The following is a 27,075-nucleotide window of genomic DNA, read 5'->3' as shown; positions in this document are numbered from 1 at the left end:
GAGGTCATTTAACACAGCTGCTATAATAGTTGTCCATTCCTATCAGGTATCCCTGTTTCCGAAAATTACTTGCCTAAAAAACCAAACCCCATAACCCAACAATCCCAAAGGGCCATGGCCTACCAAGCGACCGCTGCTCATCCCAAAGGCCTGCAAATTATGAAGTGTCTTGTGGTCAGCGCATCGAATCCTCTCGGCCGTTATTCTTGACTTTCTAGACTGGGGCCGCAATCTCACCGTCAGATAGCTCCTCAATTGTAATCACGTCGGTTGAGTGGACCATGAACCAGCCCTCAGATTCAGGTAAATTCTCTGACCTGGCCAGGAATCGAACTCAGGGTCTCCAGGTGAGAGGTAGGCATGGTACCCCTACACTGTTGGGCCGGCATGATTACATCCCAGGGTACACACAATTCTCTTTGGCTTGGAACACTGTGATACATCAATGCCATGGACTTCATTGTTGAGTTATGTCGAATTTCCAGTGTACCACAACATATTCCACACGTGGCCTGTTTTCGCTTCGTAAATTTTGTAAGATTCTATTCCGAACAGGGACCTTTTCTTTGGAATGTAAGCTTCCAACAAAGGCGACATTTCCACAGAAGAAGGCTTTCGTCTATGGATAGCGGGTCACGTGAGATGTAACCTTCCTGAAACATTTTCACAAAATGATCAAACACTGGCTTTACCTTGTACAGTTTTGGAGGCATCTGCCCATTGTAAGCCTCACTGTCAGAAAAATGGAGAAATATCAATAGAAGAAAAAACTTATAAAATATGGGCATGGCTGATAAATTCTTACGAGAAAAGTAATGCCCCATCGTAGGTTTATGGATAATCACTTGAAGAAGCAAAAGCTCAAATGAAAGTTTTATTTCATCCCTATTTGTTACTTCACAAAGAAAAAAATTAAATGTCTTGTAATATCTTGTAATCCCTATTTGTTGGAATCTAGTATTGTTCCCTATTCCTTCATTTCATTTTGTTCATCAGTGTTTCCCCATGAATTTTCTGGTAAGCATAAATATTAGTTTGCTCAGCAACATAGACCTACTGACAGATGGTTTCATCCACAAAGAGTTTGTAAATATCCTCTGGAGTCTTTACTTCCAAGAACGTTCTGTTTACTCCCTATAAACATCTTTCACTAATATTATTAGTAAGAAACCAATAATATTAACTAATAATATTAGTATTGTGTTTCATAAAATTATTAGCTAATAATATTAGTTATTAGTTTATGAGTCGAAATTATTAGTAGATGTTCCTAATAATACTAGTAAATTGTTTCATAGACAACATGACTAATAAAAGTTACTCATATTATTAGGATTATTTCCATGAGTGTATTTTGACTCATAATTAATATTATTAGTGAAACCACAGTGAGCGGTATTTTAATATTTTGGCATAAAATCATGAAGATCACTGAAATGGTCGACTCTGATTCAAATAGTGATAAGGAACAAGTGTAGGTATTCACCGTTCAATAAATGTTATGTCAAAAACAGCCTGTACTGGAATATAACAAACATATGAATACAATGGGAGATTTAGGTTAGATTACAGAATTACCGAGTATTTGCTTGATAGGATTGGTAATAGAACGTTCCACTGCAAGGAATGAAGCATAACCTTAAAATAGCAGCTTCGCATTGCACTCCACCGGTTGGTAGTGATACACAGTATCATTGTGTTTCTCTAGTGCAGTTCTGCTCGGACACTCCAGGTATTCTTTAAAATCTTGGCTTATATCACAAATAAACCAAGATGATGCTGGTGATGATTATTGTTTTAAGGGGAAGTAGGCTACAACTAGGCAACCATCATCTATAACACTAGTTAGAAAAATGGAAAGGATCCGACATTTTGAAAAATGAAGGTATCGGCTAAAGAAAGAGAAGGGCCACGATGGGGTGAAAATGAAAGACTCTCTCGGCCTCGCAACCTAATACTGTCAGGGTCAGAAAAGAACAAGAGTTGAACAAGGGAGGTTAGAAGGGTAGATGAAAATGAGCCTGGCAGAAGTAAGTTAAAGCAATGGCAGAACACATCTCAGTGCCCCATGTTCGCCAACACACGCTCCCAAGTTGAGAGCCCTGGGACCCCTTTTAGTCGCCAGGCAGAGGATACCATGGCTTTTATCCTGCCGCCCCCACCAATAGGGCATAGTAAACAAAGATTTTGCTAGTCCATCTCAGAGATTTTTAAGAGCACATGAAATAAAAAAGTAAAGAGGAACAAGGAGGGTTATAGCGTGCAAAAGGCTGCGAATAGTTGACGTTTTAACTCAATCACTTTCTGCAAAGTAACTTTCTTGTCTCACATTATTTTCACTTCTTTTATCCATTTTCACACGTATCTAATTCATAACAACGAAAATATCAAGTGAGCCTTTTGAACATGTGGATTAATAGTCGGTTGTAGTCAAGCATTAGCCTACTGCGAGGAACAAACCCAAACCAAGAACATATGCAACAGACCGATTCTAACCTCCATTTGTATCAGCTGATTAATGAACTAATATTATTAGTGAAGATATTTTATTAGTCATGTGTAAATCTTTATGAAACAGGGCCCAGGAATGAATTTTGCTGGAAATCCACTCCTTTTCTGTCCATTTTCTACCCACGTAATGGGCGCTGACATATCACTGCCGTTTGAGTCTGCCTATCTCCCATTATCGTCACTGTCATCACTCAAAGTGCCAGTTTCTAACCCGTGACAGTTCGCTATGATAGTACCAGAATGCTGCCCTGTATCACTTATGCCTCCTTCTTCTCCAAGGAACGAATTATTTTCACTATCTAAATGGAAGTCACTGAAGTCATCGTCTTCGTCACTGAACTCCAACAAGTCGTGTACAAGGGAGCGCAAGCTGTCATCACATAATTTTTCAACTCATTGTCGTTTATAACTGAAAAATACTCTCAGGAAACACACAACAGAAGTGCAACGCATCAATAAATTCAAATTTACTCTTTGTCGTAATTACACTCTTTCACACTGATATACTATACAGTTTCCAGTCTCAAAACACTAAAGCATTCGAGTAAGCACATAGCAAGAACACAGCTGATTAGACTAGACCCCGTGTGAGACGAACGCATAGCGCACTTTTGCACGGAAGCGAATTTTGTTGAATGACATACTGCTCTGTCTACTCTATTTCTATCAAGTGGAAGTACTTACTAAAAATACCACTTGATGACAGGGGCATACAGATAACTCAGATTAAATTTCATAACTCTGGCTAGGCTTAGAGTCGAGGAAAAAAATAAAACAGCAGCATACGACTGAAGTCGCTCTCCCCACCTGGCTGGATATTTCCTCGAGCAACTTAAGTCGCGCTCCCCAGTTATCAGATTAACAGACTATGGAGACCTTTTCATCGTTGACTTAGATGAAATTTTTATAGTTCATATGATTCTCACTCCGGTGATGTCATTATTGACAGATTAATCGTGTTGAACTTCTCAACAAAACAGCTATCATCAGTTATTATAAAATAAAGGTATTCAAATTTTATCCCTAGCAGCACATCATTGCCCTCTACTTTGATGGTTCCCATTTCTTGTGTATCTGATGTCATGTCTGGTTTTCTTCTTGTTGAAGTACAGGCTGTGCTGTGCCAGTTGGTCAATTCATTTTTGAGTTTGGCATTGTAAATTCAGTTTGTTCCCTTCAGCCAACATAACATTGTCAGCACAGAGAAGGGTCCCAGTTAATGATCGGTGCAGGTCAGTTGTCGCAGTGTCCATCACTAAGCTGAGCAGGAGCAGTGATAGAACAGAACCTTAGTGTACGCAAACTATGATGGGGAATGATGATATTCAATACTATTGTGAAGGTTAATGTACTCACCAATGTTGCGTGCAGAAGAAAGGTTACTCAGTCCCCTCCATATACTCGTCATCACTGTCGGATTACATAAAATCAGCTCCATGGTCCGTATCGCACTTCAATAGATTCACAATTAAGTCGTTCACATTTATCACTGTCCATTCAATGGCATAATCTACTAATTGGCCTATATCTCTCATTTGTTTTTCTTCCGTCTCGATGACATGTTTTATACACATTTCCCATCATTTAAGGGTCACTAGTTCAATCCCTTCCAACAGCAGTTTTCTTACTTCTGCAAGCGTAAAACTTTTGTTGTTCCTAGCCACATGGCCCTTAACTTGGCTCCACACACTTTCAATAGAATTTAAAGAACAATGGTATGGAGGTAACCTTAAAACTTGCCTTCCCGATTGCAATGCGATATCATCTACTTGATATGCACCACACGAGTCCTTAATATGCTGTGGGATGACATTAAGAAGTTCCAACTTGACACTGTTCGGATTCCCTTCCCGTCCAGAAACTTAATTATATCTCCCTTTCTCTACGACTGATTGGGCAGTTTCTGAATTCTAACCAAATGGTAAGACAATTACGTAACATAACAATTACCGCATTGGCTTCAAAACGAGTAAGAACATTCACAAACCATTCTTCGAATACATTTCCATTCATTTCCTCGTGATAGCGCTTCGTGGACATACATTCAAAACACAGCAAAACCCCTTCCACAAAACCTTTCTCGTTGCCGATATGCGTAATTATCAAGCCTTCCTGAAAAATTCTTTGCGACGCTTGAAGGGTCACTAGTTCATTCGTTAGTTTGAAAAACTCGTGAACTTTTTGCCGAATTGTGTTCTTAGTGAATCAATCATACTTGTCCAATAACTTTGTTTTATTCTAACCCCCCCTTTTTTTTTTTTTTGTGAAACAATTGTTCCTACAATCGAAACAGACTTTCAACGTATTAGGTCGTGTTACGTACATGTAGTACGTGTTGAAGAGATGTTAAGTACAGAACAAAAATGGCCAGCCGGACACCAGTGGGATCCGAACCCACAACCTCCCGATTTCGTGTCGGTTGCTTTACCAATTGAGCTATGGTGGCCTAGACCATCTTTGTTCTGTTTGAAAGGATCTGAGCTACAGGTCTGGCACTGCTGCTAGCACACTGTAGAGTGTGTTTAAGTCGCCCGTTGTGGGGCATGTCAATGAATATTGAATTTTCACGACCGCATTGTAATCGAAACAGACTTTCAACGTATTAGGTTGTGTTACGTACATGTAGTAGAACATCTTAACATCTCTTCAACACGTACTACATCTACGTAACACGACCTAATACGTTGAAAGTCTGTTTCGATTACAATGCGGTCGTGAAAAGTCAATATTCATTAACTGTTCCTAGAGTTTTAACTTTCTTTCAAGCACGATAAATATCAGTCCGAGAAATGCTAGTAGTAACAGCTACTAACCTCCTCACATTTTCTAGAGTACTACCAGGATTAAAACAGGTAACTAAATCCTAAACACTAAGACAAAGACTGACTACCACGTTAATTAATCTATATATAAGAGTTTTGCCTGTACGTTGCTCAGAATTGAAAAAGAATGGTATATCGGTATCAGTCGCGTCCACAGTAACAAGAGAATGCACTTTTTACTTTTCCATAATTTCTGTCTGTCTGTCTGTCTGTCTGTCTGTCTGTCTGTCTGTCTGTCTGTCTGTCTGTCTGTCTGTCTGTACAAGCATAAACTTGAAATTTAAAGTTTTTAAAAGCCTATGAAGTGTTGCACGCAAAAACGAAGGCACGGTTTCATCACTCTTCAAGAATGCGTCCTTACTGGATTTGATAGTGTTATCACTCCGTACTTTCGCACAAGTATGTCCTGAATTCACCCACGTCTCATCCAAGTAATAAACTGATCTTCCCGCCTCCCGAAACTTTCTTATCTGACACAAATAATGTCTTCGCCACATAAATATTTCCTCCCTTTCAATAAGTAGTAGTTGGTGACTACGTGACATAAACTTGAAATTTAAAGTTTTTAAAAGCCTATGAAGCGTTGCACGCAAAAACGAAGGCAAGGTTTCATAACTCTTCACAGACTCTTAAGATCTTGTCGATTGTTGGTATTTCACTTCTAAAGAAAAAACTCAAACATTTTGCTGAATTGCGTCCTTAGTGAAACAATCATACTTGTCCAATAGCTTTGTTTTATTCAGACTACTTTTTCGGTGAAACGACTGTTCCTACAGTTTTAACTTTCTTTCTAGCACAATAAATATTAGTCCGAGAAATGCCAGTAGTAGCGGCTACTAACCTCGTCACATTTTCAAGAGTACTACCAGGACTTGCATCACTAAAGTTCTTAAAAACGTCGAGAACTCACTTCTCAATGCTTTCCCCGTCTTATGCTTTAAATGAGAATGGCCGGGCTCACCCATCTACACACACAAAGGTTAGGTAAATGTAAATTAAAACAGGTAACCAAACCCTGAACACCAAGACAAAGACAGACTACAATCTTAATCTATATATAAATTAAGAGTTTTATCTGTACATTGCTCAGAATTTTAAAAGAATGGTATATCTGTATCGGTCGTGCCCACAGTAACAATAAAATGCACTTTTCCCTTTTCCGTAATTTCTGTCTGTCTGTCTGTCTGTCTGTCTGTCTGTCTGTCTGTCTGTCTGTCTGTCTGTCTGTCTGTCTGTCTGTCTGTATAAGCATCGATAGAAAACGGCTGAAGAGAATTTAATGAAAATCAGTATGTAAAGTCAGGGAATGAGCCACTAAAATCTAGGCTATAAATCATTTTATTCACGCTGAAAGAAATGGTAGTTTATGGGAAGGCCTAAAATTTAATTGTCGAATATTTATCTTATTGATGGTCCTATCAATAAATACTGCTAACTAAAGTTATATAGAATTCCATTTCCAGTTATTTATGTCTTATGCATTTTTAACGTACCGGCTATAACTGAGATATTCACGAATTTGTATTTTTGTTGCCAAGTCCATATCAATGCCGAGCTACGAGAAAATAGGTAAACAGAATTTCATGAAAATCGGTACATAGAATTGGGGAATAAGAAACTACAGTCTAAGCTATAAACAATTGCTTTCACCCTGGATGAAATGGTAATTTAGGGGAAGGCACCTAAAATGTTAATACCTAAATACCTATTGAAAAGTACCATATAACAGAATTTACGGTATTTGAGATTCGGAAGAAAATTAAATGTGAAGGCCTACAATATCGAAAGCTCATAAAATTGATCGACAATAACATTACGTTGGCTATTGTTTGTTGTGATGTTCTTTGTTTCTAATGCTGCCACTAATCTCCGATAGATGGGGTTACTGCTGCATACCGAGTACAACAGCCTGCCTAAATATTGGCGGGAAATAGCAGGGGAGTTAGATAAGTTTCCTCTCTAGCATACCATTCCTCTGGTTCATACATTTCCTGATATTGCTACTAAGTAACACGCTGGTTCATAGTATTCCAGCTATTCAACAGCTACTCTGAAATGCTGATTGGATTGATCAGTGTGCACAGTTAATGGAATAATGGCAGAGGTTCACTTATGACTTGGTCTAGAATTACAATTTCGGCCTATTTCAAATTATAGCACCACGATTCACTAAATAACTCAAAATTCAACCCTGAAATTAGCTGTCTTAAGAAAAGCTTCTTCCTCTTTACTTTTATTAAATTCTACATTCATTTTATTTCAAATTAGCAGCCAAGGGGGGTTTCTCCTCTGGCTTGGAGGAAAAATTTGCCAAGTCAGATAGATTTTCCCCCCGCATGTGTAGTGAATTGGGATTTTCCAACTCATCGGATACTCCTGGGGAAAAGACAGTAAAAGGGCATAGTTTTTGCTGTGGGAATCTCCACTCTTCGCCCCTCTCTAACCCCCGAAAATAAAAGAGAGTTTACGGCAGCCTGCGGCCTGGTCATTCCAGCTCTGGAACTTTCAACTATTAGATTGGCATTGTACTACTATTCGTTAAAAGTGAGAAAATGTGTGGTTTTTCATATGATCGAGTATTTCATATGATAGCATTGCTTTTAATCGCAACATTCCTACTGGCGTCATTGTAATGATCTATGTTGATTTCAGTAGGGGAAACCACTAAGGCAGTCTTCTGAGGATGTAAAAAGGCAGGTGGAGAGCGAGAGTCTGCCATTATAATGAAAATTCCCCAACTTGATCGTGACCGATGGTAGGCAAGAGGACCTACCATTACAATGAAAATTTCCTTATCCAGACTTCACATAAAATAAAGACGTTTGGTGACTTCCCCGTTGCGTTTCTTGGGCAACATTAAGAGCTATGCAATTTATTATAATCTTACCCACAACGTGTACACTACCTAACCTAGAATTCAGTATACAATGCAGAATTCCATAGCAAAGCATGGGTACATCAGCTAGTAATGATATATTATTAATATTAGCACGAAAGAAACTCGTAATAATATGCAATCTCACTAGCGCGCCAATAACACCCAGAAAACAGCAGTAAACAGAAAGCACACGAGTCGTACGTTAGGTAAATGAGCCACTACTGAATACTACAATGGCTGTTCCGCTGTTGACACATCGCCCCTCTCAAAAGGCACTTTAATACACGAGTATCAATTATAAATTGAAACTTAACAGCTTTTTAAAAGCGAAAAGTGGAGATAAACGGATTTACATGACGTACATAACTTTTATGCAGAAATAATATAATAATAATATAATAATATTATTATAATAATTATAATTATTATAATTATTATAATAATATTACTTAACACATGTGAAGTATTTTTAATGCCTTACGAAAAGATAGACAGTACCACCACATTTATTTGACATAGGGTATAGCTAGATGAGACTGTGTGGTGAGATCAGCAAACTGTCTGTCATGGCTATAACCTCGTTTGCTTCGCTATGGGCTGTTCGGTATGCATTCCAATAACGACAACCAATAAAAACAAGCGAGAAACCCAACAGCATTGAGTACCTGTTTGTCAACATAGGCTATGACTTAAAAGAAATGAAAGGGGATTGTATATGATTATATTATCACATACAGGGTGTTCCCGAACATGTGGGAAATAATCACAGAATGGTTAGTGCACCCTAAAACAACACAAGAAATCCCTGCAAACATATATGGTCGACTGTTTACAGTTACAGACTTGCCAACTTTGTTTTTGCACTAAGTGCAAATATAACATGGCCGATAGCAGTTGTTAACTTAGAAGAAAATATACAATTTAGGTTCCATCTTAAGTCTATATGCAACATCTTAAAGATACTTTAAGAACTAAAACATAAGGTACGTGTTTCAGCCCTTTTCCAAAACGGTTATTGCAGTCTAGTTTTGCGTTGTCACAAAAATATATATATCTGAAAATTTCCTCAAACTGATTGCACGACATTGTTGTGCCTATACCAACATGATGTACATCTTCAGTGGTTTCCAGTACATTCTTGTCCTGGTCATCATACTGTAATCGGAAAGGCACAATATTGCAACGAATAGCTGAATTTCAGTTTGTCAACAGTCTAACAATAGCTGGCTAGGGTATTATTCTAGTTATAAGCATCTTTCTATGGATGAGTGGCAGTGGTCCCGTACATTATAAGACACGGTGCCACAACACATTCATGGCAAACCAATACATTTTGGGTATAAAGTCTGGGCTCTACCACTCATCTTGGGTATTTGGTTCAATGAGAACCTTACCAAGGAGCAACTAATGGGAACACAATGCCAGAATTAGGAGTAGTGGCTCAGATGTTATGGAACGAATTTCACAACTACCAGAAGGCACTTGTTCTTCGATAATTATTTTACATCCTTTTGGTTGTTGGAAAAGCTGCAGCAGAAAGGCAACAAAGGTACATGTACCATACACTAATGTTGGCTACTGAGTGTATGATTTGAAGCAGTGCATCGATACATTCAAGTGTTCGAGTGAATCAATTCACAGGAACGGCAGGCTCATGGCACAAGATTCAGTTGACTTGCGACAATGCTGAATGGCTCACATATGGATCAGTGAGACACAACACACACATGGTTCACTATCGGCACACTGGACGTTTACAATGAATCAATAACAGTAAATTTCCACCTTTTTGATACTTATATTTGCATTAAGCAAATCAATCAATCATATAAAGTATATGTTTCATTCCATTTGGAACATCTTCAGCTGTATTACAATGCTTAGGTGAAATTACGAAGTATTTATCTTCTTAAGAACAACTTAAGAAGTACCTCGTTTTACTTAAAATCTATATGAATTTAAAACATTGAAATAAATTAAAATCAATGTGAATGGTTGAATGGAATGAGGTGGTGAAATGAGAGGGAAATGGATTTACTTATTTTAGCCCATTTTAAAACTATATCTATTCATTGGAACAGATGTTATAAAAAATGTTTTTGTTTCCAGCACTTTTCACTATGATATATGATATTCTGCTTGTCTACTAATAAAACGTTTTTGAAAAATAAATTTCCTTTGTCACTGATCTATATTTTACAAGGGTGTTCTCTTCATTTGCTCCTTCCAAGGCGAATGTTGTTTGTTTTAATTTTTATAAAAGTGTATCTTGAATTCAATTAATTCAGGATCCCTGAAGCTGATTGCTGTCTTACTATTATTAAAAGAGCTTCCCAGAAATCTGAAATGAAATAAAATGGAGAATAGCTTTTTAAAAGCATGTTTTAAATCCTCCCCACTCCACAGCCTTGCTTCCCTCGAAGGCGGAGCAAGCTTTGGAACACACACATCATTACTTCACAAGACGGAAGGCTGCATCAGCTGTCGCTCCTCCAAGGACACAGTAGATTTGTCAACAGCAGGGTATGAAACCACTCTTTTATATACTAAGTTTCCTTGTGCAGAGTTGTGTTATGTAATTGTCTTACCATTCGGTTAGAATTCAGAAACTGCCTACACAGTCATGGAGAAAGGGAGATATAATTAAGTTTCTGGACAGGAAGGAAATTCGAACAGTGTCAAGTTGGAACTTCTTAATGTCATACCACAGCATATTCAGGACTCATGTAGCGCATATAGAGCAGATGATATCGCATTGCAATCAGAAGGCAAGTTTTAAGGTTACCTTCATACCACTGTTCTTTAAATCCAATTGAAAGTGTGTGGAGCCAAGTTAAGGACCATGTGGCTAGGAACAACAAATCTTTCACCTTTGTGGAAGTTAGTCAACTGCTGTTGGAAGGGATTGAACTAGTGACCCTTCAACGTTGGGAAATGTGTATAAAACATGTCGAGACAGAAGTAGAAAGAATGTGTGATATAGACCAGTTAGTAGAAGATGCCATTGAACGGATGGTGATAAATGTGAACGACTCTTGACAGTTATGACGATGACGACGATATGGAGGGGATTGAGTAACCTATCTATCTTCAGTAGGTGACATTCGTGAGTACATTAACCTACAGAATTGTATTGAATATCATCTTGATTCATTCTGGTGATTGTATAAATGCTGTATTCTTCTTATAACATGTTAGTTACAGATTATTTGAACTACTTACCGACCTCACGATTTCTTGACTGGCGTTTTTATGCGACTAGTACTGGAACGTGCACGTGGTCGGACTTGTTATTCTTATCTCCCAGGTAATTTGAGATAGGGTATAGTGCTTAAGAGAACATGGTGTCCCAGAATATCATGTCAAATGGGTGCGGCTGCTCTATGTAGAACCGAGAAGCTACGTTCATACTACTGCAGGACCACCTAAAGTCTTACCCATCATAGTCTGCGTACACTAAGGTTCTGTCCTATCACTGCTACTGTTCAGCGTAGTGATGGACACCGCGACAGCTGACCTGCGCCGGTCATTAAATTGGACCCTTCTCTATGCTGACAATGTTATGTTGGCTGAAGAGAACAAACTGGATTTACAACGCCAAACTCAAGAATGAATTGACCAACAGGCGCAGTACAACCTGCACTTCAACAAGAAGAAAACCGGACATGACATCAGATATACAAGAAATGGGAACCATCAAAGTAGATAGCAACAACGTGCTGCAAGGGATAAAGTTTGAATACCTTAGTTTTACAATAACTGATGATAGCTCTTTTGTTGAGAAGCTCAACATGATTAATCTTCAATAACATCACTGGCGTGAGAATCGCATGAACTACCAAAATTTCATCGAAGTCAACAATAAAGTGGTCTCTATAGGCACCGTGCAGATAAATTGAAATGCTACTACTAGCGCTACATAGTAGTTCTTCTGAAACAAGAGGTGAGGCGTACTGCGAAAGTCTCAGTACAACATGTGTGGACATTCGAAGAAGTTGCGGGTTTAAAGCGATTCAATTAGGGAATCTAAGTGAATCATCATGCAATAAAGGAAGAAACTTTTTTGTCAATGGCCACGTGAACAGTTGAATGGTTTCGGATACATCACAGGAAAAGTCACCCGACAAACGTCTGTCACTTTGCCGCCTTATATCGTGAAACTTGAGGCAGGCAAGGTGTAGTTAGGTAACAATTTATAAAGTTTATTTAGTAAGGATTAGGCCTACTTAATGCATGTTTGCTAAGTTGTACGCATTTTTATTGTGTGTTCAGGTTGACCAGAATCGTAATGTCTCTACCAGCGAATGTTCCTGTCCTTCTGGTGCCAGAGAAACTTGCGAACATGTAGCTGCGGTAGTGTATTATATAAATAATTAAAGTGTTGTCTCCAAAACAGACCGTCCGCAACAATGGGGAAAACTGAGCCCGAAAACAATGTCAACATAAAAATATAGAAAAGGCAAACGCATAGAACTGTTCGGTAAAAAGATTTTGGAGACATCTCTTCCCCCCCTTCGAATTAACTGAGGATATTTTAATACACATCCCTTCATGCTGCAGTCTTCGTACAATGCTTCGAGCAGAAGCAAGTACTGAAATCAAACAATCGCGCAGGGCCGTAGTCACCTCATTCATAGACAGGGTAGAGAATGATGTGGAGAGAGAAGACTGTGAGGAAATTGTGACACAGCTATTACATTTGCAAGCCTCTAACGATGTGCGCTTGGCAGACAAATACACCTTTCGCACTGTGAGTGATGAAATGTTTTTTACCAGCAAACTGCAGGTTGGTATAGATTGTATAATTAAAATCTCCCTGGACACTCTATCAGGAAGCCCTCGATGGTTTCAAGAAAGAAAGATAAGAATATCTGCTAGCACGAAACCACATCGGATCAAAACTAGGTGACGTAACTTTGATACCTCTCGCATTTGTAACTGAATCTCCAATTGGGGGAGCTACTTTGAACAATATTTCTTACGGAAGTGAAATGGAAAGTGAAGCAACAGAATGCTATGGAAGTTCATTTAGTGTTCGTGTTATTCGATGTGGGTTAATAATCCACAAGAAACAACCTTGGATTTGTGGATATCCAGATGACATAGTTCTCAAAGGAAATGTAGCTGACAGAGTGTTAGAAGTTAAATGTCCATCTTCCTGTAAAGATAAACCAATAGTAGATGAGTCAGGAAATGTACGAGTACCTACGTTATCTTTACTTTGACGAGCAAAATAACATACAGTTAAAGACAAGTCATACGTATTACACACAAATACAAATAATGATGTATGTAACTGGCTTGGGAAAATGTGATCTATATGTATATAGCAAAGCACAACAGTTGACAATACCTATTTATCAGGACAATAAGTATGTCGAGGAATGTCTCACCAAAACGACAAAATTCTATTTGAGTAATTACTTGCCAAAAATTAGCGGTATTCCTACTAATAATGATTATTATTTATTTGTCAATTCTTGCTTGTTGAATGTTGAACAGATCAAAATGTATACAAAGAATAAATAAAACAAACTGATGGTAGAACAATTCTGAAACTGTTCTTTAATTATTGGAGGTTGCAAATTCGTTAACACGTAACACATATGCACGATGTCATCCACGTGTGGAAAAGTTCTGTTGGCAATTTCTGCAATACATTGATTTTGATTTTTTGAATACACCTTTCTACGTGAATTCTAACACTCGCAATATTGTCCTACTCTCAACTTCCTCAGCTGTTAATCTCCTGTCATGTAAGAACGGTGGTGTCACGATTACGACACCGCTGCCAGTTAAGTTAGTTCTGATCCCAGGAAATCCTTTATCAGCCATGACCTCGTCGCCTGGTTGAAGGAAAGTTAATAAACCACTGTCAGTTGTTATGAATGAGTCGCTAGCTCTTCCACCGTAACATTTAGGTTTAAAGGCGATCACACCACTAGGCCTGATTGGAATTAAAACTTCTGCAGTGTGGCAACCCTTGTATTGAGAATAGAAATACATTCTCTGATCTACGTGGGGGCTGTTCAACCCTGAATTCCGTGCAATCAATAATGACTTGACAGTTATCGTAATTTCTCTTAAATGCTGGAGGCAATGTTTCTCGAACACTTTCCTTACTAGGCCAGAACATGAAATGTTTCGAACGCAGTGCTCCTTACTAGGCTAGTTGCATACTAGTGCCAGTTGCATAAGCACGGTCATAAAAATACGTGAAATTGGTGTCCTGTGAACTCCGAATAGCACACTCAAAGCAGAATAGGACAGTACGGTTTTCATTTTCGCTAGGAAAATCGATAATCTGGTTTCTTTACATAATTTCGAAATGTTACAGTTTGTTAATAACGCAAGCAGCAAGGCAAAGACGTTGAAGTTAACACCTGTTCAATCACATATTTGTGTATTGTTCCGTATGGAACTGTTGCCTTGGAAACCTGGATCCTTGATGTCTGCACGATCGTCTTCCGTTCCACACATTTTATCATGTTTTGTAATGTCCCCTCTCAAATCGAAATTAAGTGGAATACATGCTTGTTTATTTACGTCATTTTCATTTATTGAACAAAAAAACATGAAGTCTGAACAATGAAAATCAGATGTATCTGTTCCCACAGAAAATTTGAAAATTTCCGTCTCATTCTTCCTTTAAGTGGAATATATGCTTGTTTATTTACGTCATTTTCATTTATTGAACAAGAAAACATGAAGTCTGAACAATAAAAATCAGATGCATCTGTTCCCATGGAAAATTTGAAAATTTTCCGTCTCATTCTTCCTTTTTTAATCGCTTGAGTTGTCTGTGAAAGCGCTGTAAGCTGGGTCCCGGCGGCACATTCCTCTTCTTGTATTCATCCGGAAATATCGTCGGAACATAGGCTGGACTTAGTGGGCATCCAGATCTTCTGTTTCCGATGAAATGTGCAATACATCCTCTTGAGTAAGTTGTAGGTTGCCAAAGTGATGCATCAGTGCTAAAAATTAAAACCAAAATGAAATTAAATCAGTTCAATTGAACTTATTGCAAACATGTGCAGTACGTATGTGTAGGCCTACTCAAGGGCGCCCATACCCGAGAGCAAGGTGGAGCCGCGGCCCCCCTCTAGCTCTCAGGGAAAGGCAAAAATCTAGTGCAGTCACGTGTTTTCCTTTCAAGAAAATGACTTAAAAGTCAGTATTACGTAAAAGCGGTAGTACCGTCACCCACCAAGAGGCAGGGGATACCGTGGGTTATTCTACCACAGAATAGAAACCGCCATTTACCTTCCAAAATATTAAAATTACTACGTACGCCCAAGTCTGGGCCCCCCTCTAGAAACTCTCATATGGGCGCCCATGGGCCTACTTAGTTCGTTCGGTTAACTGCTTGTATCCATTGCCTCCTTCGGTCCACTTCTATCGCTTGTTTTGGAAAACAATAAAATTGTACTTCACTTCCAGTATTTACGTAAGTATTGGAACATCCGACAACACAACAATTGCGTTTACTTGATCTCCTTTTCTCTGCCATTATCATCGGAGTAACTACACGCTCAGTCATAAATAACAGAACAGCTACTGGAAGTCTGGAGTCTGCCTCACGTGTTGTTCTCCGCCCAGCCGCTACAGTGACACGCACGGTGCCTATAGTCCGTTAACACATTGCTGACCGGATGCTTGAGCTTGTCCCATACCCTGTGGACCGGACATTTTTCTACTAAGCATACTAGGGTGTACTTGATAATAAAAATGTAAATAAATGTTAAACCAGTCAAGCTTTTATCTTTAAAGTTGGTCTGAGTACTCTCCAATGCCCCTATTAGTAGTGGATCTTCCTTTACAAAACCATCTTCAGCGTCAATTCCTAACACATCATTATTGTTTACATCGTTGTCGTCCTCAGAGTCACTTGCATAATTAAGCACACTAGGTAAATTACGGCGTGTAAAGGCTTGAATATCACTTTCACTATCACTCTCACATTCAGTTTCCACTAATTCATTATCACTATATCCATTTGAACGATCATCGGTATATAATTCTTCTAAAATATCCTCGTCGGCTAACACCGTATTCTGCGGGCGCTCCATCTTGTCATTGACTGAACCAACAGAAAGAAAGCAGATGTTTCGAAACTAAATCAAAGAATAAAAGAGCCGTGAATAAAAGAAAAGTGGCAGATATACATCTACGATTTATTCTACTCAATGTGGAAGTCCGAAATAGTTCAATATATGGTCAAGAGATGTCACAGGAAGACCGAAAACTATGTCGTGAATAAAACCGAGATTTCTCGGAGCTCGTCACCTACCGCTGGCGAGCGTACTAAGAGATTTCTCGGGGCCCGTCACCCATGTGTTAATAGTTTCCAAAGACGTGACCTCACTGAACAGAAAAGTTGAGCCACCGTATTCTTATCCCAAGCACTGAAATTTGTTTTTGTTGTGCAAATGATAATTTTACTACGTTTGAGGGAAGTTGCTGTGTTGAAATTACAAATTCAACAAATGCACTGCAGTAGTCTAAGTTCCTTAATATCCCTGTTATCACAGTTCATGCAGTAAAAATGTATGGGACATAATATATTGGAAATTGTAATTTCTGCAATTTTCATTAGGTACATGTATACACAGAACTAATATTTGAAGAAACAATTGAATAATTATGAAAGTTGTAATGAGCCTGATTATATCCATTATTATTCTTCACACAGTGAAATGCATAAAACAAAAAATTGGAAATTATATTTTGCATAACCTTTATGTATAGTTTTTCAATACAGTTAATATGAATGGAGAAATTTGACATTTTCTGTTTTGGCGCCATCAATATTCATTAATATTACTGTGCAACTATATGGTCTTTTAAGCTGTATCAAACATGCTGACGTACAAAAACTGAAGTGAACCTACTTTCATCTTTTGAATACCTAATCAGAGAAGAAAAGGAAGTATGAGATTAAAATTTGAAGTGTATGGACAAAATGACAATTTTATTTATATACCTATAAGCTAACAAAACTCACCTGGTGTCCTTGAATTCTCACGTGCTGTCTCTTCAGAAGATTCACTGGAATCATCTATTTCCTTACTTCTTCTCGCTCGTCCAGAACCTCCAATAGAACAACAAGTTGTGTTTAAGGTGCCAGTCATCAGAGTAATGTTTGTCTTTAAATTGTCTTCTCTGAGACCAATCCTCGCCATAGAAACATTACGATCAGGCTCTGACCACGCTTCTGATTCTGATAAACTAGCTACACCATATTCACGATGCAGTTTTGAGGTATGTAATAAACTTCCTGAAACTGCATTAGCACTTGAACTTCTTCTAATCCTCTGTGTACCACTAGATCTAACAGAATCAGCTTTAACAGGTGTTGAATTAGCAGACTGAGAGTGTCTAGGTCCGCTATGTTTGCAAGGACTCGATTTGAATCGCCCTTCTAAATTACATTTACACTCTTTTTCTTCATTGGTATGCACGTTTGTATCCTCTTTCCTCAGAGATAATGGGAGTGGCTTGGGCCATTTCTCATTTGCATTACTGCAATGAAGGCTGTTGTAAAATGTTAATGAACTAAATGAACTTTCACTCTCTGCTCTATTCTCACTATGATCACCCTTTGCTTTCAGTATAAAACTAATACCCGAGTTATCAATTTTGTCACTTTGTTCTCTACAACCGTCATCTTGAGCTTTTACTGAATAAGCTTGAGATATTTCAACATCTCTCCGTTTTATTTCTGCTTTGAGTAATTCCACCTGAGAACGAAGTTCTTCTACCAACTGAGTCTGTTCACTCGGAAGACCTTCTTTGCTCTTTCTGACAAATTTATTGTTCGTGCAGAGATCATTGTCAGAAATCTGAGAACCTTGAAGTTCAGTTTCGTAACAGCTAATTTCTGTCTCAGTCTCATCCTCTTCTTCATCTTGTAAATTTAACAGAGATAGATTAATTTCACTTGCAGATTCAAGAAGACCAGTTAATGATAATGAGCTCATTTGCACATTAGTAATATTTGGTACTTGAATCTCAGAAAATGACACTGTTAATCTGCGAGATAATTCCATACTGTTTTCCACTACCTGCTTCAAAATCTTTTGCCTTCTTTGACCTAATGCACCAATGAAACCGGGGCATTTCAGCAATGAACTAAGAAACCTAGCCAACTCCTCAAGACGTTGTGTCAGCATTGAACAAACTTCTGCTGTCTCCTTATGCATATTTTCTGCCCGTTTAGCTTCTTGTTTAGCTTTTGTACATTGTGGACACGTCTTGGGGGAGTTTGAATTATCACAGTACTCTTGAGGAACAACATTATGAAGTTGCTCCTTCAGATCCTCTAATCTCTGATACAGATACTTCTTTTCTGTCATACTAGAGAGCAGTTGTTTTCTCAAAGACGTAACTTCATCTTCAAGAGAAGGAACAGATACTGAAGAAGATACTGAAGAAGGAGTACTAACATCAGGCTGCTGAATATGGAGATGATTGTTCAAGGTAATAGGCTGCACCTCCTTAATAACCATGGGTGAAGGGAAATTACTCTGAGAAGCCATCTGAGCAACTCTATCTTGCACAACCTTAAGCTGAAAATCCCTAGCCTCAATTTGCTGGCGAAGAGCCACAATTTCTACTTCCTTTCTTTCACACAATAAGTTCAAACGATCCTGAAGTTTTTCAATTTCACGATTTTTATCCCAGAGTTCTTTATTAACTAGTTCTTGAAGATTTGTTGTTCTCTTTCGTAATTCACTATTTAAGCGTTCAATTTCAAAACTTTTATCAGTAAGTTCACGAGTTAACTCCATCTCCATCTTTGATATTAAGCTATCATCTGTCTGCTGGCCTTCTTCCTTGTAGTCGGCTGCATCTCGCTTTCTGTGTACTTCCTTAAGGGAAGTTCGTAATTCATTCAGTTCATGTTCCAAATCGGTAACCAGGTTGTCACGATACTGAATATCCTTCTCAACAGCTTTTAACCTGCTCTCACATTCTTCTAAACATCCTTCTTTCTCTGCCAATCTTTTGAGCAGTGACTGCAAAAGAAGAGAAAATAAAATAAATATTAATTTTCTTGACAATAAGAGATATTATTCACTCAGAATTTGGTTGAAATTAAATACAAGATAATATATATTTTCATAACTGTTCACAAGCCTGTAAAATATCTAAATGAAATATTATAGTTTCAATGATATGTTCGGAAGTTATTGGACGTTATCCAAACTAGTCACCTATTGCTTACAAGATGTTAGAAAGATCATTTTTGTTGTTGTTGCAAGTTGCTTTACATCACACCAACACAGATAGGTCTTACGGTGATGATGGACAGGAAAGGGCTAGGAGTGGGAAGGAAGCGGCCGTGGCCTTAATTAAGGTACAACCCCACCATTTGCCTGGTGTGAAAATGGGAAACCATGGAAAACCACCTTCAGGGCTGCCGACAGTGGGATTCGAACCCACTATCTCCCGAATACTGGATACTGGCTGCAATAAAGTGACTGCAGCTATCGAGCTCAGTAAGAATTTTATCATGTAGCAAATTATTGTTTCACAAGCGTGAAAGCCAAGTGGTATCATCACTGGCTTCTGACCAAGGTGGCAGTGGTTTGAATTCCAGTCAAAGCATACAGGATATTTTAAATAAATAGTAACATCACTCCGGTTCAGATTCCACTTAAAATATGTGGTCCTGTGCCTATGATCACGATAACAATGACAGAAACTGTTACAAAACTGAACATTACAAACTGCATCCCTATAATCCATCTATCACATTGCTGCCCCATATCATGTGACTTCAGTGACAAAGCCTCAGACCATGGTTTGCTGTCATGTTTTTTTAATCAGTTCTTATACTTCAACAGAATTATATTATATTTTCAGAACCTATATCAAAAGGCAAACCAATGGGAACACCAGACCATTTTTATCTAGAAAGTCAATTGACTACACAATTCATTATCTTAGGAAATTAAACATGGTTTACAGTTTATTATATACATGAGATTGAATACCAAATTTGGCCATTTTATACAATATATCCAAATAGAAATTATGTCCAACAATGTGATGATCCATCATTAAAAAGCGAGATGATCATATTCATGAGAAAGGGTTGTCAAACCAAGGTAGGAAAGGAGAATGTAGTGCCTTCAACATGTTTTGAAGAGAGTTTAAAGATTTCAGTTATTTTACAGAAACTTAAATGTGTGGACTTCAATATTAATTTTGTCAGTCTTTTAGAAAAATATCCATGCATTTACTATCTTCTTGCTAAATCTATAAATGTACAGTAAAATCTTTGTTTCCAGCACCCTTTTAATTGTAACACTGCTAAAACTACGTCCTTCCCTTTTCTCATTCAACAAAGTGACTGCTGCAGCAGTCTCAAGACTTTAATCACCGTTCACGAGTAGTGCAGTGAGTCTGGGTGTTCATAGTATAACCTCTGTTGTTTCATCATATTACTGCTTAAACGTTATTTTTTGCATTGTGCTTCACCCAATTTTAGTTGAAATGCAAAAATGGCACAGAAACATAAACAAGCAGTATTGGCATAATCTTAGAAAATGCAAATTATTAAACACCTGAGGAAAGGTGAAGTACTACGAGTACTGCACCAATTTTTTGTATTCGGCAAACAACTGTTAATAATATCAATGTTATACAGACAAAATTTAAAGACATTTAGAAGAATCAAACCACTGGGGGTAAAGTGAATGCTCGCAGAACGATTAAAGTGATGTCAAATGATCAGTAGGACACAGTCATGCATCAGTGGATTGTTCAAGCTCAAAGTGAAGAGATTCCCCTTTCATGACCAATAATAATAACAAAAGCTCTGTTTCCTGCCTCAGTAGTTAGCTGTGGATTGCTCTGCTCATAAATTTAAAAATAACTAGTTGTTTATATGCCAGTGTAAGTTTACAATTATTTCAGTGAACTTTTTTGTTATGAGTAACTACAAGAGATGTAAAGTGGACTCTGAAAATTGCATCTCCAAACCTGAAGAGGAAATGCAGTTTTTCTTTGTTTTGTTTGAATATATAGAGGCAAAACCAGCATGTTTAATATGCATTCAGACATTTGCTTTGATTAAGAGAGGGAATTTAAAGCAGCATTTCAACAGAAAACATTCTAGTTACCACCAACAATTTCCACTTTTCTCTTGTTGAAGATCAATCTCATTCAAATCTAAATTCGGCTTTTTGGTTTCATTTTTAGATTCTGGCTATATTTTTACTCTCCGTGAAGAAATTCATGGATTGCAAAAATTCACTCCGTTCCAGAAGCATGACAAACAGATAACATTAGACAGTCTTCATAATTTTAAAGTATTCCTCAAGCAACCAATAGTTGTGGTAAACATGGTTGGATCCACACCTGTTATAACTAGATTCGTCCACAACAGGATTGAAGCCATTAACATTTTAAACATAAATTTCCCATTTGTTGATTGTATTTTAACTCAAGTTTTTTATGTATCACTGTTTTTGTGTGTCTTTCATCTTTGAGTTATTTTAAACTGACCTCTAGGCTACGTCGAAAAACGTCCCATGTAGCTTTTTAGACAGAACATTTATTAAATGGCAAATTGTATTGAACAGGGACTTTACACAATTAAATTCTTTTAGAATTGTATCTTAGATGAAGAATCAGTCCAGCAGGTTGTTTTCTTGGGTAACATATTTTACCACATAAAAAATCTTACCACTAATTTATTGGGGTCAGCAAAACTGACACATGAACTGCATGATGCTGTACAACTCTTTGGAACTTAGATCTGGACCCCATGGAAAAATAACCCAAGACCCCTGCCATAGACCATGCTTTGCAGTCATGTTTTTTTAAGCAGATCTCACACTTCAACAGAATTCCAAATGATTCATGCAGTTCAAAAAATTGGAGGACATTTTTCAGGCTATTAAAACTGTTTTTCATCGATCCTCAAAGAGAAGCAACTGAATTATAGAATAGGTAGAATTATAGATGGAAATGCTATGGCTGCAGATGACAGAGACCAAAAATTGTTTGCCGTATTGGCTATTGGCAAGTTTTCTAAATATGTGTTGACAATATTTTGGTTGATATAAATGTGTGTGAAAGTATTTGTAAATATCTGTAGGTTCGTTGGTTATACTTACAAAGGCAGATTATCATAAGGAATAGTACCGTAACTTCTGCAGCAACTTCTCCGGTATTTCGTATAGATATCCGTTCAAACTATCGCGAAGATAATAATTTACTACATTAAAAAACACGATACGCCTGTAAACTTCTATTTAAAAAGAAGTTAAAGAGATTACACGGTAATAGTTAAGTCGTCGTATTGTTATTGATTATTGTCGCTCCTCATATTCAAATATTGCATTGTTGGGTAGTCGTGAACAAAGGGTGTAGTGTAGTCAAGTAAATATAAATAAAAATCAGCTGACCTTGTATTCCATTCATTTGTACTTCTGAGTAGGTAGTTAAAGTATCCGTAATTTATATTTCGCTCCCTTGATCTTTCAGTATTTATGAGCGGTTAGCTAATAATAATAATAATAAAGTTCATATATCCCAGTAATTGCAGTTCAAGTCCCTGGAGTAGTAGTAGTAGTAGTAGTAGTAGTAGTAGTAGTTGTTGTTTTGATATAAATATTTGAGAAATGATTGTAGACAACCTCATATTTTTCAGTAGGCCTAATTAAGGACACTTTTATTCTCCGTCCCGTGGAGTAGGGAAAATAATAGTAATCCACCAGCTGTAATAATTACATAACCACATTTCAGTAGAATTGTAGTGAAGATAAGGTATAATATATTAGATAGTATCTTGCCAGTTATATTCGTGTTTTTCTTCATGTACGGCAATCCTTTCAATACTTAAGCATTTAACCAAACGCAGTGTAGGGTAGTAAAGATACATTGTAGTATAGATACAGTACATTTAGATAGTGCCGTATCTTGCCTGCTATATTCGTGTGTTATCTTTCGTGTGTATCTATTAGACCGTAATACTAATAATAATTTGTCTAAGCATTTAGCTTAGTTGGTAATCTTTGAGTACAGTAGTTCTTGCAAATTTCATTTCTGTTGTGCTTAGTAGTGACATACGGTACGGTACCGGTAATGTAAGTAGGATACATCTGAAAATAGTTTAAAATTACTGTAGTGTACTGTACAGTAGTATACGAGTAATATCCTATTAGAATTTAGTGTGCTTATTTTATTATTGTAAAATATTTGTGTAGTACTGGTGTAGTAGAGGTATCCGTAGAAACTCTTACTAAAATACTGTTGTTGTAATTAGGATACGCTTAATTGCAGTTTGGAATTGTGTAGTTCTTGTGAGAACCCAGCAGTGAGAGGCCAGCGTGCTGCTGCCTGAGCCACATCAGCGGCAGATACGAGGTACTCTTGTAAATGCTCTTATATTTTTAAGAAATGGACGCAACTATGAATCAATACATGCAAGCGCTGTGATTTGGGTATCCCCTAGAACTGTGGCTAGCTCGTATGACCCGCCTCTCCTTTATTGTGATTATCAACTATCAAATACACCATTATGAATACTGATACTACATGTAACATTTAATACACACAGAGTATTGTGATGTGAAATACAATATAAAATAATAAGTAGCATTTAGGATATGGTAGATTATAATGTATTAGCTAATGTCACTTGACTGTGCACTTGCTACAGATAGTTATGTTATAAGCGTAACACTTCAGAACCTATTTGTTTCCTGTGCAGATACACTTTACTTGACGTTTGAAAGTATGAGTCAATGATACTTCATCAGGTGAAACTTCCATGGGCTCCCCCTTCAAATTCCTCTTTTGATATGTTGTTTTGAATGTCAATAATTTCCTTTTTTTTTAAAGTAATTATTCAGCAAAGCATGGCCACGATCTACTCCTTATACACTTTTATGCAACAATACTATAACACTGAAACGTACTGCACCGAATCATTTCCAAGCAGTATGTTTGTTTGTTCAGACAAGATATGTTGCAGTCAGCGCATTGTTGTCTGCTTGGACAGAGCCTATGAGGTTTGAGAATTTTGATGAAAAAGGACAAAAGAACTCAAAGCTATAACTAAGGGTGGGTAAAATCTGGCCCAACTGCGATTCTAGGGAAATCTAAATATTTTTGAAGGGGTGCTTGCCCCTCCCCCCCAAAAGTGAAATTAATTGTAATTCTTAACAATCCTATTTTACGAAAAGTCATGCAAATCTAGCACCCCAGGGGTAAACACACTGAAGTGGGGAATTAGCAGCTTTGGAGTTAATATACGTAGCTACGAGAATTCATTCTTTAAATCAATCTCGATACAAACTCTCCTGCGATCATCAACTTGCTCTGTACAAGTTGTGGAAGTTTAAACTTCATTTCATTCTTTCAAGCAATAACAAAATCTGAACATTTCAGATGATTTAAGTTATAGTACTCACCTGAACCTGCCTTTCCATTTCAATAGATAGACGATCACGTTCCTCTGTCAGCCTCAGTAATTTCTTGTTCTTCTCTTCTACTTCTGCCCATAACCGCTGCAAAATAGCAATTACCAGTTGAAAAAAACTACACATATCCCTATTTCTCAAGGTGATGTAGTCATAGTACAAGTCTGTGCCATTACCTTTATTCAGAGCAAACAACACAACAAAAGTGTGATACTTATATTTACAATTTATTCTCTAATTTTGTTATTTTCATACAATGAATACAAACACTTTTCAAATTAACACGACAATATTAAATCAGATGGTCAGGTTCCTGGTTTCTTCATTATACTGACGAGAAATGGCCACAGGGACTGGAAAAATATTAACTGATGTTAATACTGTAGAAATGTACACAAAGTTTTCAACAATAAATGACAAGCATATCTTACATGTCAATTCAAACTACTTACATAGAAGTAAAGTTTGCAGGCCATACTATTCACATACAGTATTAAAACTGCTTGAGTAATTAACTAGTAAAAACTGTATAAGAAAGGCAAGTAAACCTTTCAAGTGCCAAATATGATCTAATCAGATCAATGGTCTGTAACACCATTCTCCTCTGAGAAGTCAGAGAATGCTGTAATTGTGTTATGGCCCACTGGGATGTTCCAGCACAGTTTCTAGCTGCTTTGTAGACTGCGACATCAGATAAATGAATATTCTCTTAAGTACTATCCATGCCCAGTTTAAAAAGCAATGGCATCCACCGGTAAGCAATGTGGGGTGGAAGTATGAAGTTATTTGATGGAATCTGATGAAAGCAAAAATAACACACATTTGTTGGAGAGAAGAGGTATAAATGAATAACAAATCTTTAGGTTGGAAATAACAGAAAGCTGCATAAAATAGTTCTCAGATGTTGAAAAAGATCAAGAGTATGCATTTGTAAGTAAAACAGCAAGGCAATTTCTGTAAGAAAATTGGAAGAGCAGCTGGTACTCAAAGAGTTAAAAATGCAATTCATAGTAAATATTTGCCTTATAAACTCATATTTGATGAAACCCTGAGTCTGTCATTGAATTATTGTTAAATTAGATTAACATAAATTAGCGTTTAAGTCGAGCAAGCTTTCCAAGTAATGAAAAACAACTCAAACCGTGATCACTTTTTAGTGATAATATTACATCTATGTTTCAATCAGATATTGGGAAGTATACAGAAGGAAAATGAAAAAATACTCGAGAAGAGTAATAAACGGGTTGTAATTGAGAGATAAAATACTGATATTGTATCTACCTCACTGATTTCCAAATGTGTAATAAATCACTGCATTTGCTTAATAAAGAGCTTTGTTTGTAACCTGAGACAAACATCAATACTGGGCACTTGCGATGTAATCTGAGCTTGCATTCTGTTGTGCACACTGTCAAGATATATATTGCTAAAGTGAAGAATTCCATTCCTTTTCAATATAAGCAGCCAACTGGGAAAGGTTTGTCCTAAGTACTTGGAGAGAGGTAAAATACAAAAATTAAATCTAAAAAGATAAAATCATCAGCCAGTGCATAGATGCAAAACACAACTAGCAGAACATATTTTATTTTACAATTGGCTTTATGATGCACCGACACAGATAGGTCTTACGGCAACGATGGTATAGGAAAGGGCTAGGAGTGGGAAGGAAGCAACCGTGGCCTTAATTAAGGTACACGCCCAGCATTTGCCTAGGGTGAAAATGGGAAACTACAGAAAACCATCTTCAGGGCTGCTGACAGTGAGGTCCAAAGCCACTATCTCCTGAATGAAAGCTCACAGCTGCACGCTCCTAACAGCACGACAAACTCTCTCACTCAGCATAGTTTTGCTATCTTAGATGAGTACAGTATTGCTCCATCCATTCCCAAACATGTTCAATAAAACTATTAAAGTAATCATATTCATACTGTGAATATTGAATATTCACGACCGCATTGTAATCAAAATCAACTTTCAACCTATTAGGTCGTGCTAAAAATTAAATAACTGGAAAGGAGGTTCAACCTATTCAATACTCAAAAGAAAGAAACGTAGCAATCACATTTCTATTTAAATGGGACCGGTTTCGACCTTAGTCTAGGTCATCATCAGCCATAAAAATGCAGTTCAAGTCAACTGTTTACCAAGATCTTAGCTGGAGTACGGGTGCTCATTCGGTTATACTAATTGGCATCGTATATTTTTATATACGTACTTGGCTTCCCGCAGCCGTGACAGGTTCTGGACCTTCGAAACGTTCTCCACTCTACTTTGGTGTTTGGCCGCAGCGCGTGACCTTGAGTGTGCCGCGTAGTCACCGGGAGCTGGCGGCTTTCTTCTACAGATCTGTTCGTCTGCGAATTCAAGCCTTTTTGATCTTCGCAAGTTGATTATTAATGTTGTGACTTTGTGCAGAACAGAATGT

At 37.5% G+C, this 27,075-nt stretch overlaps 1 protein-coding gene across 8 annotated transcripts in view; it reads right to left on the bottom strand.

The window, feature by feature from the left end:
- The window catches only part of LOC136871688 (centrosomin), a 540,670-nt gene that overhangs the window by 84,780 nt on the left and 428,815 nt on the right, over positions 1-27,075 (bottom strand). For all 8 annotated transcript variants that reach the window (XR_010859792.2, XR_010859793.2, XR_010859794.2 and 5 more), the window contains 2 exons: positions 24,642-24,737; positions 17,216-19,229 (listed from right to left, as the gene is read on the bottom strand). Coding sequence is in view for 5 of the 8 variants with exons in the window: in XM_067145194.2 (XP_067001295.2) it covers positions 17,216-19,229; positions 24,642-24,737 (2,110 nt within the window). In the remaining 3 variants the exon portion in view is untranslated. The remainder of the gene's footprint in view (positions 1-17,215; positions 19,230-24,641; positions 24,738-27,075) is intronic.

The sequence above is a fragment of the Anabrus simplex genome, chromosome 4 (assembly GCF_040414725.1).
Source record: "Anabrus simplex isolate iqAnaSimp1 chromosome 4, ASM4041472v1, whole genome shotgun sequence".
NCBI classification, from domain to species: Eukaryota; Metazoa; Arthropoda; class Insecta; order Orthoptera; family Tettigoniidae; genus Anabrus; species Anabrus simplex.
Note: the sequence above shows the minus strand (reverse complement) of the source record. Positions and strands in the feature narration are given on the sequence as shown.